The sequence below is a fragment of the Schistocerca gregaria genome, chromosome 6 (genome assembly GCF_023897955.1).
Source record: "Schistocerca gregaria isolate iqSchGreg1 chromosome 6, iqSchGreg1.2, whole genome shotgun sequence".
NCBI classification, from domain to species: Eukaryota; Metazoa; Arthropoda; class Insecta; order Orthoptera; family Acrididae; genus Schistocerca; species Schistocerca gregaria.
In genome coordinates, this window is record NC_064925.1 from 524,488,525 (window position 1) to 524,505,110 (window position 16,586).

General features: G+C 37.6%; 1 protein-coding gene across 6 annotated transcripts in view; it reads right to left on the bottom strand.

Annotated features, from left to right (window-relative positions):
* LOC126278524 (anillin-like) overlaps positions 1–16,586 on the bottom strand; it is a 137,588-nt gene that overhangs the window by 96,222 nt on the left and 24,780 nt on the right. For 2 of the 6 annotated variants that reach the window (XM_049978695.1, XM_049978696.1), the window contains exons 5-10: positions 15,561–15,728; positions 14,666–15,278; positions 14,343–14,554; positions 7,850–7,973; positions 3,629–3,779; positions 3,451–3,544 (exon numbers count right to left, since the gene is read on the bottom strand). In XM_049978695.1, coding sequence (XP_049834652.1) covers positions 3,451–3,544; positions 3,629–3,779; positions 7,850–7,973; positions 14,343–14,554; positions 14,666–15,278; positions 15,561–15,728 — 1,362 coding nt within the window. Of the gene's footprint in view, positions 1–3,450; positions 3,545–3,628; positions 3,780–7,849; positions 7,974–14,342; positions 14,555–14,665; positions 15,351–15,560; positions 15,729–16,586 lie in introns of all 6 variants that reach the window. The other 4 variants (XM_049978694.1, XM_049978693.1, XM_049978697.1 and 1 more) reach the window with 2 other exon arrangements.

Below are 16,586 nucleotides of genomic sequence, written 5' to 3' on the forward strand. Positions count from 1 at the left end.
CTTCAGCAGGAAAGCTTACGAAAAGCCAAATTTCTTTAGCAAACCGACAAAAATAACTTTATTATTCTGCAAGGCAATTAATGCTTGACTGTCAGAAAGGTGGAAATAAAATCTAAAACTAGTAACATATTTTAGCCTTCCGTAATTACGAGAAGGAATTTTAATTCACTTGATAGCTCCCAGCCTCAGAAATCTGTCTTGTTTTCATTTGACATGAGAGCAGTAAACGAAGAGAAAACAGAAAAATCACTAAATGTAAACACGGGTCACGGGGAGACACCACGTGTTTGTACAATGCGTTTTCTGTGCTACTCAGAATAAGCCATTGCTTATTTTTTCTGTCAAAATTTCACTTTTCTTGACATACTGAGAAGATAATACGTAATATTTCTTACCTGTTACTCCTGTTAGTCGTTTATTTCCACTCCGGTAGTCTGAATCTGTGCATTTCACTAGTAATCATAACAACACTGAACATTTGCAAACCGAAATCAACCACATAAACAAGTAGCAGTTGGCATTCACCAGTTCGGCTTTATTCTGCTCAGCTCGCACAGCCCTTTCCCGTGTTGTCTGCAGGAAAGTTTATTTCTAGATGTGGAGAGGATTCCCCTGGCAGAGACATCATGTACACTATGCACACATTCAACTTATAATTCATTCAGAAATCAACTTAGAATGTGTCAAAACACCAGCAGGGGTGCGTTTCAAAATCATATGAATAACCTATAGTCCGACGTGCGCTGGATGCTAGGTGCTTACTGAAACAAGGTTTTTTCCCCCTCAAGAATGTGAATATGCCCCCTGCCCCTGAAATTGCCACCCGGTTCAGATACCCCGGTTTGCCCCACCCCCCACTAGATCCGGGCCTGCTGCGCAAGCATGAATCTGGCAGCTTGGGCGCGCCAGTAGAATTTTTCCGGGTACCACATTGCTGGTTGCTGCTTACACAGCCAACAGTAACTTTTCTGTAGCCAGAAGCAGGAGAAGGTACTGCTCATACACAACTCAACTGTGCGTGTGCATGAGCCCGCTCGTAATTTATTAAATGAGGCAAATGTAAAGAGTTGTGACGTCACGCTCATCGGAGGCAGTTTTTTGTTATGAAGCATTGCATAGTCTTCCGAAAGCCTTCAACACATTTTGCTGTTGGAAGGCACTTGTACGAGCACTTATTTTATATGGCACATTTCCTTTGCAATTTAAGTTATATTTTCGTTTCTTTCTCTTGTTCATGATTTAATGCTGCAGTATTATTCTGCAGTAGCGGGATACAGTAATATACTTTGTTAGAGTATTGGTTCTTACCAGTCAAAATTACAAAAATTTAACTCAAAATTAAAACAACGAAAAATTCCCAGAATTCTAAAAAATTCCAGGGTTTTTCTTGGTTTTCTCCCGGATGAAAAAATATCTGGGTTTCTCCCGGGTCATATACACCCTGTATATAAGTAACACAAACCACCCACATCATTCACTGAATGGAAAAATCTATGCTAATGATTCCATACTCACATACGAAAGGTCATTTATTTTGTCAATTTGTCTGATTGCATAATACATAATTATTTTGCTAGCGAATACATACAATGTATTACAAGGCTTCTGGCATCAGGATAAGAAAGGAAGAAAGAAGGAAGATCAGGGAGTAATGTCCCAGTCAACTACAAGATAATTAGAGAGGGAATAGGATAATAAATTGGCTGTCCTATTTCGAAGAAGCCATTTTGGTATTTTCCTCAAGTGATTTAGAGAAATCACAGAAAATCTGAATATGGGTGATTAGATGGAAATTAAACCACTCCTCCCCTGAATATGAGTACATTGTCTAACCGATGGTCCACATTGCTTCTTGTCAAAATGAGAGGGAACCAAGCAATGATGTGAAAGACCAAATTACACACTAGAATTGCACCGTTGGTCATATATATGCAGCCTGTAGTAGAAAATTCACTCTTGCTTTGATTTATTGAGAATAGTAAATTAAAGTGGCAAGTAATAACTTCATATTTGTTTTTGTTTAAATTTCTTTATGGTGATGGCAATAGCAACAATGTAGAATAAGAGGTCCTTCACAGAATGTATTACATTTCCAGAATGAGATTTTCACTCTGCAGCGGAGTGTGCGCTGATATGAAACTTCCTGGCAGATTAAAACTGTGTGCCCGACCGAGACTCGAACTCGGGACCTTTGCCTTTCGCAGGCAAGTGCTCTACCAACTGAGCTACCGAAGCACGACTCACGTCCGGTACTCACAGCTTTACTTCTGCCAGTATCCGTCTCCTACCTTCCAAACTTTACAGAAGCTCTTCTGCGAACCTTGCAGAACTAGCACTCCTGAAAGAAAGGATACTGCGGAGACATGGCTTAGCCACAGCCTGGGGGATGTTTCCAGAATGAGATTTTCACTCTGCAGCGGAGTGTGCGCTGATATGAAGCTTCCTGGCAGATTAAAACTGGTCCCGAGTTCGAGTCTCGGTCGGGCACACAGTTTTAATCTGCCAGGAAGTTTCATATCAGCGCACACTCCGCTGCAGAGTGAAAATCGCATTCTGGAAACATCCCCCAGGCTGTGGCTAAGCCATGTCTCCGCAGTATCCTTTCTTTCAGGAGTGCTAGTTCTGCAAGGTTCGCAGAAGAGCTTCTGTAAAGTTTGGAAGGTAGGAGACGGATACTGGCTTTTGTATTACATTTGTTGGAACTTTTATGGAAATTTACAATTTATTAAGGTTTCCATCATATTTGCATTTTGTTTGTTTGTTTGTTTGTTTGTTTTTGGTGACTAGTTCTGAATCCCCATGTACATTTTTAAGCCATTACCTACATTAGCAGGTACAAAATCAGTAAAAACATAAAATACAAAGGGTTAAAATGCGCAAACAGTTTCCTAATATTCTATATGCATAGATTACAGTAGTGCAATATATAGATGATGACATACCTCCATTTCTAATGTCTGGCTATACATAATTCCCTTTCAACATTCAAAAGATCTGTTCATATATCACATCAAATAAATTTTATTTGACTGTGAAATTATATTTGTTATGCTGACCTGTCGTATGAAACAACCTTTTTAATCTTCAATGGGAATTATGTACTGTCAATTATGTATTTTAACATTTTGTACCTGATATGTTTGTTTATTTCATACTTATAATATAGGCAATTGTTTGAAAATAAATACAAGTGTTCAAAACTAGATGCCAGTTAAAAAAAAAAAAAAAATATATGCATGCACAATGGTAGCCTCAACAAATAATGAATAGTAAATATTTTTGCTTGTCCTTTATACAAACACAATGTTAAAAGAGCATAAATTTTATGGAAATATTTAATTAGTAATATTGAATCTGGAACTAATTTTTATCAGAAATGATATGTTATAATAGAATAGTATGGAAACAGGAGAAAAGTAGTTGCTTGTTCCATATAAATCCTTTACTTGCCTTGACTGGTGACTTGTTAATACCCGCAGCTTGCAGTATCTCTCTCCCAAAACTAGTGTCTTCCAAATTACTGCAAGAATCATTACTCCCAGAGCTGAAAATAATTATTTGTTATCTACAAGCAATTTTCAGTTTCAATAAGTTAATCATTGCAGAAACTTTACAAAATTATTATTACCTTTCAAAGCCATCTGTATCAGGCACCTCACTCTCTGTCTCTGTGCACGTTTCAATATCTGACAAGCATGGATATAACCTGCCAGGTTTAGGGTCTCCCATCTTGAATCTCCTAACATCCGCTAAGACAGGATACTGCTTTTTCATATCATCTGCCAAAATGTTAAATATTATATTCAAGAAGAAGGTAACATCTGATGTTGCTTCTTTAAAGCAGAAAACCAAGAAACCTTATTAAAAAATGTTACCCATATATAAAAAATGCCTTGTCACTCACTCACAGGTTCATCAATTTTGCAACTACAGAGGTGGTGACATTTGACAGAAGAAAATAACAACAACTATAGTTGAGGAAACAAATTTGTTTAAGTTGCTACAGTAGTAATTACATGTCATTTGTAACAAATATTTAAAAAAATAAAAATACAATACCGGTATAGTTAGGCTGTAATCAGTAGATGAGGTTCAAATTATCTTTACAAGAGAGAAATCTTGTATCTTAATTTTTCATTCCCCAACTGATCTTCACCATAGGATCACAGATTTAATATTTTTTCATCAGATAAACCCCACGATTATTATTTACCTTCACTGCCACTGCAGTTTATATTTTACTTCCAATTGGCAGCTTCATACTTCTTGTTATTCTTCTTTCAGCCCCGTACCTAGCCTCCATGGATACTTGCTCTTACCATGCTAATTAAATGGACACACCTAAATTACTCAACCAAAATAAAATTAACCATTTTCTGCTGTAGCCCAATTACCGACAAAGGCTTCCAATAACTAATGTTCTATCAGTTCATACTATTCACTTAGATCACATCACCTACGCACAGATATTCCGAACTAAAAACACTGCCCCAATAAAAAAAACTCCTGCTCTGCAATGTCCAGTCCGTAGGTATTGTCTTTCACACTAATGTCAGCTACAGGATGATGATGATGATGATGATGTCCACCCCGCCCCCGCATCAGAATCTAACCTAATAACCTCAGACCTGTCACTCCCGCATAACCTTCCAGGAATTCCTAATTCCAGTCTTGCCTCATCTTTCTTCACTGTGCTCCCGTCAATAAAACCACTGTATCAGCCGACACTCAAAACATCTACCACATGGTAATGTGCAAGTACTGAAACATTCAATCAATGTAACTGTTTGACATATTCATGTGTCTGTGAATCTCACTGCTGGAAGGCAGAACTGTTGTTAAATATGTTGTGTAATCCAAAGTTATAAAAGCCTCAATGTGGAATCATACTTGCATGGAAAACCTCTTGCAGCTGGACAAAAATAATACTGATAATGCCTCCCATTGGGAAGGGAAGATTTCCATGCATGTGTCATGGGCAATGATGGTGCTGCGGTACACTGATAATGTCGTTAAAAGCCAAATTAAAACTCTGCAATACACTATGTTGGTCCATAATTGGAGGTTCTCATTTCTCTCATTTTAACTTAATGGAAGACAGTGCTGGATTCCAGGCAGTGACTAGCTGACAACCATGTCCTGTTGATAATACAGCCTGCCATACAGATAAGTATGGCTCCAGTAATAACTGAAGACTTCACAAATTGGAGTTCAAATTTTCCGATAAATGCAAAGATATACTCATGAGCCAAAACATTATGATCACTTGCTTAAAAGCATGTTGGTCCACTTCTAGAACACAATTCAGCAGTGATTCTGTGTGCCATGGATTCAAGGTTTCGAGAGGTTGTGGCACCAGATACCTATGCACAGCTCACACAGTTCCTGTAATTTACAGGTGGATGGATCATGCAGCTGCCACCCAATAGCATCCCAATTGGGTTTTATTCATCTGTGGTGTGCTGCACGTTTTGAGCAGCCGTTAGCCTGGACAATGGCATATGTGGACTCTACTATCGACCAGATTTAATAATAAATGGGTTTCATCCGACCAGGCACACTAAGCCATTGATCCACAGTCCAATGTTGATTGCGTGCCCACTGTAATCATAACTGACGATGTTGTTGGGTCAACATGAGAACACACAGGGGTTCTCTGCTGCGAAACACCATGGTCAACACTGTGCGCTGAATGGTGTGCTCCAAAACATTTGTGCTTGTGCCAGGACTGTACTCCGTCATCAGATCTGCCACAAATCACCATCTATCCTGCTTTAGAGAACGAGCAAGCCTCCAATCCTTGCATTCGGCGATGAGGTATGCCCATCCTACTTCTTGTTGCCTACTCATCGTTTCAACATTCTTCCACCACTTTCCATAGACGCTCAAGATAGTATCACGGGAACAGCTTCACCATTTCCAAGATGCTTGCTCTCAGGAACTGGGCCACAACAATCTGGCTTACACCAAAGTCAATTAAGTTGATGAATTTCCTCATTTGCACCACTTATCGCTAGAATGTATCCCCATTCGTCTCTGGTTCACCCATATACTTCTTTTACTGGATCACATTCACTCAGTGCCATCATGCATCACACAAACTCACAATGGGCAGAGGTCTTAATGTTTTGGTTCATCAGCTTACATGAAAGTTGTGCCTCAAAATGTGAAAACAAGAAATTACTTAATAGACACTTCATTTCAGAATGGTCGATGCTCTGGTGCCATGCCAATCAAGGGCCACTGAACTGGCTGTATAAGATACAAGTTGTATAAGGCAATGAACACCTCAGCATGGAACTAAGATCTTACAACACACAAAGGCTTATGTTTGTTTGCTAGCTAAAGTTAAAAAGTTGGTTTAATGTGGATACATTTAAAATGGCAGTTGTTTTGGTGGCAGATGTTTTGAACTGTGGTTGCATCAAATACTGATAGAGGACGTGATGATCTCTCCTCGTTACCAAAAATGCCAACCTCAGTAAGCAATTGCATGATAGCCATTACAGAATGCTTTGTGCTGTATATTACTCATTGTTCTCTCTTCTCATTGGGAATGAGTGAAGAGACTAATTCTGGTCCATCAAGGAGTCTGATTACGACCTTCAGAATATCACAAGGGATCGGCAATCCTTATGACCAAGAGTCAGTTCGGGTTCCACAGAAACGCAGGACATAGGTGTCGGCCCTGAAGTGTGGGTCACACACCTGTGAATGTCCACAAAAGGTCAAAATTAATATTCTGCAGATTTTGTTATTGAATTGGGTGGGAAAAGAGAAAATGCTGAGCAACATATTAAACCAGATAAGTACTCAGTTCACCAGCAAAATAAATGGTGCTGTTTCTCAAACGAAAAGCATTTGCTGAGAGCTTAAACAGGGCCAAAAGAAGAAAACATGCAAAAACCACATTAGATATAAAAACTGTTGAAAGTTTGCAAAGACAAACATTCCAGTCAAAATGCTCCCCAACATCACTTTCTTTTGATATTCAATTTCAAATAGCATCACAACTTATTAAATTTCCACATCTAACCATTAACAACAACAACAGCAATAAGGGATGAAAATTTCACCAAAATTATACGCTACATTTTCGGGTTCATAGTAACACCACCATCCCAGAACAAGGATGCTGAAAATAAAACTTCAATCTTCTCGTAAAACATGTGCTGTCGCATGTTTAAATAATTCTCACTGTAAGTCTTCCCACATCAGCATTGAACCAAGCGAGGTGGCGCAGTGGTTAGACACTGGACTCGCATTCGGGAGGACGACAGTTCAATCACGCGTCCGGCCATCCTGATTTAGATTTTCCGTGATTTCCCTAAATCGCTCCAGGCAAATGCTGGGATGGTTCCTTTGAAAGGACACGGCCGACTTCCTTCGCCATCCTTCCCTAATCCGATGAGACCTATGACCTTGATGTCTAGTCTCCTTCCCCAAACAACCCAACCCAACCCCATCAGCATTGAGTTTTATATGTGTCACATTTTCTCAGGCCTAGGTTACCTTTGACTTAATATAACAGATTCCTCAATTTTGCCAGTGGATAAAACACACTTTACATCTTATCTCTTCAGAATCCTTTTGATTCCTGATGATGTCTCCGCATCTTATTTACATCCCTAGATTGAACTTACTTTGACAAAAATTCATTACAAACCTATTTTTCTCATTAGCTTGTATTCAGTGTACAAAACCACCAAAACATTACATATTTCACATTGATTGCCAAACTTATTCAATATACTAGTGCTAACAGACACCATTTCATAATCACAGGGAAAAAGAGCAGTGGGCTGATTACAAAAATTTGCAATTTAAATAATTAAATAACAGAAAATACCTTTATTAATACAATCACTTGCAGTGGGTAGTTTCTGCTGCATCTCTGATACACTGTCTTTCTTTGTAGGTGACAACTGCGGTAGGGGAGGAGGAATTGGTGGGACTGATACATGCTGCCTTTCCTGAAAGAAAGATAGATAGCATTATTTTAAAATGGGCTGTAGGTGATATAAAAAGGTAAATGAAGTGACATTATGTTACCAGTATTACAGAGATGGAGTAGCTGGGCTGTACTTACCCACAAGTGTTCAGTGTTCTCTCTCTCTCTCTCTCTCTCTCTCTCTCTCTCTCTCACGCACGCACGCACACTTGGGGGGGGGGGACACTGTTTGAATATTTGAATCAACAGAACTGGTATTTTGTCTCATGGTGCTGAACATTGACTAGCCATTTAGTCTCATTGTGATTTTATAGTTTTGTCAATTAAACCTTCTTTTCCCTACGAGTGTTGTGAATGTATCTGACACTACACAGTCAGTCATTAAAGTTAAGTCCTGAACAACAGAAAAACATTTTAACAAGCTAAAGAAGATAAATTTTGTATAAAATGTTATCAGACTGTTCAATGAAAAAAAGTAGCTGCGAGAAAAAATAGGTGCAAAATGGGTGGAGCAGGAAGGGAAGGGAACATGATGGGAGGTTGTGGCAAAATGGTGCAGGTTAGCTGGTACGATGGTGCTAGAGGAAAATCAAGTGAAAGGAAGAAATAAAGGAGGTGGTAGGAAAGTAGGTAGATGTGAACAGAACTGAGCTGATGTTACTATATTTGGTGACAAACATGACGCAAATTCAAGCATTATAGTAAACATGAAACACTCTAATATATTTGAGCATGTAATCCTTTAAATTTAGTAAGCTCAGAAACTAGAGTAATGAACATATGCGCCACTAGAATAGACTGTGTATAATCAGCAGAAATATTGTAGATAATGTAAATTGCAGTAGTTTAGATTTTCATTATTATTGTATGGTGATAAGAGTACACAAATCCAACCATGCCATAAATAACAAAAAGTGTTCTGCAGAAACAAAATCTGCACAGATCTAACAGTAACATATTTAAATACAAACTATTTGTGTGTATGTTTGTGTATCTATCAACCTGCCAGCACTTTTGTTTGGTAAGTCACATCATCTTTAGTTTTAAATACAAACTAATTAAGAAATGGAATTTTATGTACTAGATGTGAAAGGGTCTGACAATAAATAGAATTATTTCTGTTCTACCCTGTCAAGATATTATGACTATCAATGCCCTTTCAGAGAAATCCAGATGTCAGTAAAACATTGCCAAAAACAAAGTAATTCTAGACAAACTTGCATCTAGTCTGATTAGATTCCTAGCTTGGTGCCTTCTTCACAAAATATAAAAAGGTTATCTAGATTCTCAGCATGGTTTTAAAATGATCTGAGCATGACCACAGCAGTTTCCCAATTCTTCCAGAACTGCACTGTCTGCTGGATTGGACAAATAGATTGCAGGTATACATTTAGACCACACGAAAGCTTTGATTCAATAAACCACGAGTTACTTCAGGAGGAAGGGGGGGGGGGGGGAGATTGAAGTCCTATTTTATTGGGAATCCATTCTTGCTACTTCTAAGCATATACCAGTTTAATCTTATCCACTATACTTGACTGACATAAAAATTATATGATAAGACTATAAAAGTTCAGTATAGTTTTGCAATAGTAATTTACAATCCATTGCCACTTTCTCTGCCTTTCATACATGATGTTAACTAAAACTAATATGTGGGAAGTCTCTGAGGACTGGGTAGGGAACTTCATTCTTGTTTTTTTTTCCCCCAAATTGCCAGTTTGATTCTACATGTAATTTTTTTTCCAACTGGTTAAATAAAATGCTCAAAATATCTACCATTAGCCTTAACAAGCTTACAAATGCCACATCATAGACTTTCTTACTCACTCCCACATTATGGGTGTCTGGTGCATCTACTGAAATCCTCCTTGGACATATTGGTGAAGAATGTCAACATTTGCAATAGGCCTTTAATACAATATGTCCTTTAAGAGCCGCAAAAAATAAAAATCCAATGGACTAAGGTCAGATCATTTAAGCGAAGATGATGCTGTCCAATGACCTACTCGTTTGTTTTGGAAACACCGATTTAAAACTGTTCTTGCTTGCAGAGCAAAATAACATTGAGCCGCATTGTGCATAAGTGTAGTGGAATATCTTCCAGCAAAACACTGAAATGCGTTCCATTAAAAATTCACTGTATGATGCTCCAGTCAAATTCCCGTAGAAAACAAAAGGTCCAATTAAACTCTCCAGTTGTGCCAGCCAATACATTATTGCTAAGCTGTTGCTGATGTCTTGTTTCCAAAACTGTGAAAGGATTCTTATCTGCCCATTCATGAGTGTTGTGAAAATTCTGCACTACATTCTTGGTATCCATGTACAAAAAGCTTTCCTAGATCAACATTCTGTCTCAATAATATATAATATTTTGCACTCTCTGAAAATGAAATGCATTAAGTAATTGCTCTTAACACTTTCCACAAGGTCATGTGACTCACATTCTCAGTTTCTGTTATTTCTCTGGTACTGCTGCAATTTGTGCCCTTAATATGATGAAGTAACTGAGTTTCCAAACAAAGTGTTCTAACACTAATTGGTCTTCTGCAATAAGATGATGTTTTCTTGCAAGAGCCTGTCTCTTCAAGTCTTCTTTGAAAGGTGTTATTGTTTGGTAAATGTCGAATGGGAAGTCTTTCAGCATACAATCTCCTGGCTTTAGCTGCACTGCAATTTGCAAGTCCATGTTGAGATGTGCTATTGGAATACATTTTAGGCAGATATGTACAGTACACACTAATACACTAAGAATATGGCTGAGTGGGCATTTTCACAGCAGGGCAACATCACTCTCAGTTATCTTTCCTAATAGTCAATTCATTACTAAAAAAGTGAACTGCCTTACTGATTAAAACACTACTTCACAGCAGATTTATCAGAAGTTAAACCCAATCAGATTAAGTTGTAATAGCAAACTTTATGTTATAGGTGTAGTGAAATGAGAAAGTGAATCTATCATATTAGCATTGGTTAAATGAAAATGTTTTGATTAGGAAAGTTTAGGTAGAACATAGAAGAAAAATAAGAAATAGTTTTATCATTTAGTTTTATAATTATTCAGTTATCAATGTTAGAATTGAAATTCGGAGTTGGAATTAAAATCCATGGAGAATAAATAAAAACTTTGAGGTTCCCCGAAGACATTATAATTCTGTCAGAGACAGCAGAGGACCTGGAAGAGCAGCTGAACGGAATGGACCGTGTCTTGAAAGGAGCATATAAGATGAACATCAACAAAAGCAAAACGAGAATAATGGAATGTAGTCAAATTAAATCGGCTGATGCTGAGGGAATTAGATTAGGAAATGAGACACTTAAAGTAGTAAAGGAGTTTTGCTATTTGGAGAGCAAAATAACTGATGATGGTCGAAGTAGAGAGGATATAAAATGTAGACTGGCAATGGCAAGGAAGGCGTTTGTGAGGAAGAGAAATTTGTTAACGAGTTTAGATTTAAGTGTCAGGAAGTCGTTTCTGGAAGTATCTGTATGGAGTGTAGCCATGTATGGAAGTGAAACATGGACGATAAATAGTTTGGACAAGAAGAGAATAGAAGCTTTCGAAATGTGGTGCTACAGAAGAATGCTGAAGATGATCACATAACTAATGAGGAAGTATTGAATAGGATTGGGGAGAAGATAAGTTTGTGGCACAACTTGACCAGAAGAAGGGATTGGTTGGTAGGACATGTTCTGAGGCATCAAGGGATCACAAATTTAGTATTGGAGGGCAGCGTGGAGGGTAAAATTCGTAGAGGGAGACCAAGAGAGGAATACACTAAACAGATTCAGAAGGATGTAGGTTGCAGTAGGTACTGGTAGATGAAGAACCTTGCACAGGTTAGAGCATCATGGAGAGCTGCTTCAAACCAGTCTCTGGACAGAAGACCACAACAACAACAACAACAACAACAACAACAATGTTAGAATCAGACAGGAGCTACCGTAAGGTGCATATTTCCCTTCACGAACACTGACATGTTAAATTTTTCATCCGACAGCTAGGCCTGTTTAGGAGAGAAAATGTCTTTGCCCACAGAAGAAAAGTCTGTTAAACTGCAGCACTTGAGGACATAGGGGATTCTATTTAATAAATAAATTTACTAAAACATGTTCCCAATAAATACCGCATAGTTGAATAATTCTTTTGATTTCATGTCCAGCCACATTTTGACTAGACTCTGGGCTTTAGTTTTTACAGCTGTGTGACTACTAGGCTTCTCTTTAGATCAAATGACAGACATAAAAAAAGTCTTCGTCTTTGTCTTCGTTGTTCCTGCTTGCGCCACTGTCACTTAAAGTATCTTTGTCCTTCGAACTTTCAGCGGCTTCGTGCATCAAAGCCTCTACAACAACATTTTCCACCCATTTTCTTACTGTTTCTCCTCGACTGTTGTAATACATTTCCAGCCATATTAACTGGACCTTTGGATGAAAATCCGCAGCAAGTTTACTATGCATTGGTCCACACTAGCTTGAAACACACTGTTGGCAATTGTTGCAGTGCCAAAAGATTCTACAATGCTTCTCTGTCATATTCTTTTAACCAGATTATAGCTACTGACTCTGCTGTCAATATCTGAATGCCCAAGATTGATATTTGTTTATGGATTCCCTAGACCACACTCTGCCCCCACTGTTTCTTCAAGTTGTACATATTGCGATTCATGTGCTTTCCTTATATGTTGTTTGAAATTGTTAAGGCTTGAAGGGTGAGCACTAATTGATGATTTATTTTTTTTACACAAGCACAGTTTGCAGTCAATAAGTATTTTTTCTCCCAATCTGAATACAAAATTAACATAATCATTGAAATGTGGCCATGAATTGTCATCAATTGTACAGCTGGAATCCAATTCCCTGATTTAGTTTCCACAGTCAATTCACTAACAAAAAATAGTTCTTAAAGCAAACTCTGTACAGAAGCAACAATAAACAGCCATCATCTAGTTATTCTCACATTTGATTGTTTACATCAATCGGGCTCACCCCAGCGTAGGCACACAATTATATGACCCGAAATGGGCAGAACGTGATTTCTGCACATGGCACAGCATCATTTTTGTCATAAATAGTAGGTACTGAATTAACTTAAAAGTTAGTCTATTACTCAAAAAGTTAACATTGTTAGCCAATGATTAATGTTCTTGTGCACAGCTATGGGTGTCATGCACATTACTGCAAGTCAGACACAACATGTAACTCTCCAGCTGAGATCACAAACACACTATTTCAGTGGTGCTCATCTGTAAATAGCCAATTCAATTTCTCCCAAAACAAATTACATCTGGAGGGGGGGGGGGGGGGGGGGGAGAAACATCTGCAAAACGAAGCTGGAAATATGAAAACAAAAAGAGAGATGTGCAGCAAACATGTAACCACAAAAAAGTGTCTGTAACTAAGAAAATAAATAGTACTATATGTATATACGAACTCTTCTGCCTCTTTTCACATCTTCTACTCATTCCCAACAGTTTCCCCACAACATAATAGTTAACACCCTGCATTTTAACAACATTACACAACCACTTAACTCCCACGTAATAAGTTGTGCATATGAAACCTCAAACTTATTCTATGGTAAAGAGCGCAAGAAACTACAACTTTTGCTACCAGTGATGTCACAGAATTATAAATACTTCAGTGATCAGGACGGCAAGGTGAATGTTACTGCATCTCAATTACTCCAATTTAGAACAGGCAGTTCTCACCACACCAATGCAAATAATGTATGTAACATCTCAGTAACAGCAACTGACAGCTATAAATTTCTGGGTATGTACCTTGATGAAATCTGTAGTGGATAAAGCACATTAATTTTGTATTTGGAAAACCCAGTAGTCGTTTACAACACCTTAGCCAGCACAAAGTCAATTACTAGCCAACTTCAAAAATAGTGCGCTAAGGAATGATCTGCCCCCTTTGTAACTATGGGGCCGAATTGTGGGGGCTGTGTAACTGATTTTCATGTAAAAAGAATATGACTGTTACAGAAAAGGGCAATAAGAAACACAGGATATGCCATACAGAATCTTAATAAATTAACAATCTCCAAACAATATATAAGGGGAACAATTTTAAAATAAACTTAAAATGTTTTCTGATAGAAAAATGTTTATACAAATTCAATGGATTTTAAGGCACAACTTCCTGTATGAGCCAGCAGCATATCAACTGCACAGTAATAAATGTATAAAACAGATATAAGATGCAACAATTGTTTTATGCAACATATTCTGCAATTATAACTACTGTTAAAATATTATTTCCAAAGTTTGCAGCAGTCATCATTTTGATAGCTCCATGCAAAGAAAATGTAAATGAATAAAATGACACTAAATCTTAAGTAAACTGCTTTACATCATTAACAGTCTTTTATTCAGGTACTTACTAAGTTACTATTTGACTGGGCGTCGTTAGGAATAAATCTGGAATCTGATACTACAGATCCAATCTGTTTATTTCTGTTCCAGCGATTCTGTAACATCTCTAGTTCTTTCTGCCTTTCAGAAGGGACATTCTGAAGAACTGAACTTCCTTTGCCATTAATAGCCCCAGTTTCAAAAAGCTGCTTGCTGGCCAGTACTTTGTTTTGGGGTATATCTAAAATAAATGTGTAGTATGAATATATAGGATCAGAACAGAAAATACTACAATAATTAAAATTTTGGTAAAATATTTACTTAATGTATTGCAGATGTAATGTATAATTACCATTTTTTATTGGAGATAACTTTGGCTGTTCTACTGGCTTCTGAACAATTCCAAAATTTCCTAGCCTTGTCCATTGTGTTGCAGAGCTGGATTTTTCAGGTGAAAATTTCTTGCTGGTTATTGAATCCTGCTGCGTTTTGTTTAAGTATTTTGTAGGAACAGCCATTGAAAAAGCAGTTTTGGGAATGAGGGCTTGACCCTTATTTTTCTCAAACAGAGCAAGGCGCTCAGCTACTGACAGTTCAATTGGATCCTTTGTCAACTGCTTCTCAGGGCTTCCAGACTCAAAAACTGCTGCTTTATGTAGAACAGAACCCTTCTTGGGAGACATTTGTGGATGATTAGAAACACTCTTTAACTCTATTTTTGACACCTCAACTTTCTGAGGACTGTGTCCCTGTTTCCAAAACATTGATGGCTTTTCACAGGGGCTAATAACCTTGGCAGAATTACAAAGCTGCGACACACCCATTACTGGGCTGCGAGTTACTTTTGCATTTGTCATCGAAACAGATTTTTTTGGACTAATTTCACTGGGCTCTTGTTTCTCCTTGATGTCACTGAGGACAGCTGAAGCTTTTGTTGCTGGCTTCATAGAAGTGCTCTTCCCATCCTGTGAAGAATGTTTGGAAAAATCATACACTAGTCTAGAATTAGAGACAGTGCGTTCAAATCCTTGAGCTTCCTGCAAAATGAGATGGAGGAAGAAGTCTCTGTAACCTAATATTAAAGATATTATACCTAATATTTATGAACTCAGTATAGAATTACATCTATTTTATTAACTATATCTGAATGTGTGTGTACTATCACTAAGTAACCTTCAAGAATGAGGACTTTCTGTCAAATTTACTTTAAAGCAGCAGTTTTAAAATTAGTTTGTCTGTGTTCTTACCAGGGTTTCCAGAATTGCTTTATCCCATATAATGTTGGCATCACTGCCTTTTCTATCAACAAGCTTGTTTTTCTGGATTGCGTTCAATGGTTTTATTTGCAGTTTTTGGTCTGTGTAACTATTAATGATGTGAGATGTTTGTTCCAAGCCTGAAATTTTCCTTTCAGTCTGGCAAAGACAGAGAAAATTGTATTTATCTACATTTAAAACATCAATCAAAAATGCACTTGATATATTTGTAATGCTGATGTAAGGCATCCTTAACATGAAAACTGTGATAGTTTTAAACTGTGTGTCAAACCATGGCTCTAGCATGGACATAATTTTACAGTGTATATCCTGCCAAAAGTTGAAGAATTTTCTTTTCAGATAGATATAAACTATTCAGTGAACAGTAGATCAGCAGCAGTTAAGGCGGATAAGCAAACTACAGGGCAATTTGATGACTTTTATAGTTAAATAACAGATTCTAGTGTGTGCGTTTTCAAGTTTACCACAGATAAATATCAACATTCTAAGTTATAATATACCAGCACATGTTTATTTCCTAATTAATAATAATAATAATAACAGCAACACTACTACTACTACTACTACTACTACTACTACTACTACTACTACTAACTACTACATCTAAAGAGCTTTGGCTTTGGATACTGTGTCACTATAGTATTTCGCAGTGACAAGACATTACACTAATATGACTACTGCTGTCCTTTAAAGTCAGCTACGTCTCAATTGATCATAAAACTGCAGGAAAGACTACACTAGCATATAAAGCTATCACAACGAACTAGTATGGTCATTCATACACTTACAAGGGAAGCACTGACTACATTTACTTCTACATACTCCATAAACCACCATGCGATGTATAGCAGATGATGATATGTACCATTACTGGTCATTTCCTTTACTGTTCCTCTCGCAAATACATCTTGGGAAAAATGACTGTACAAGTCTCTGTATGAGCCCTAATTTCTCTCATCTTAACTTTGTGGCCCTTGCATAAAATGGACATTGGCA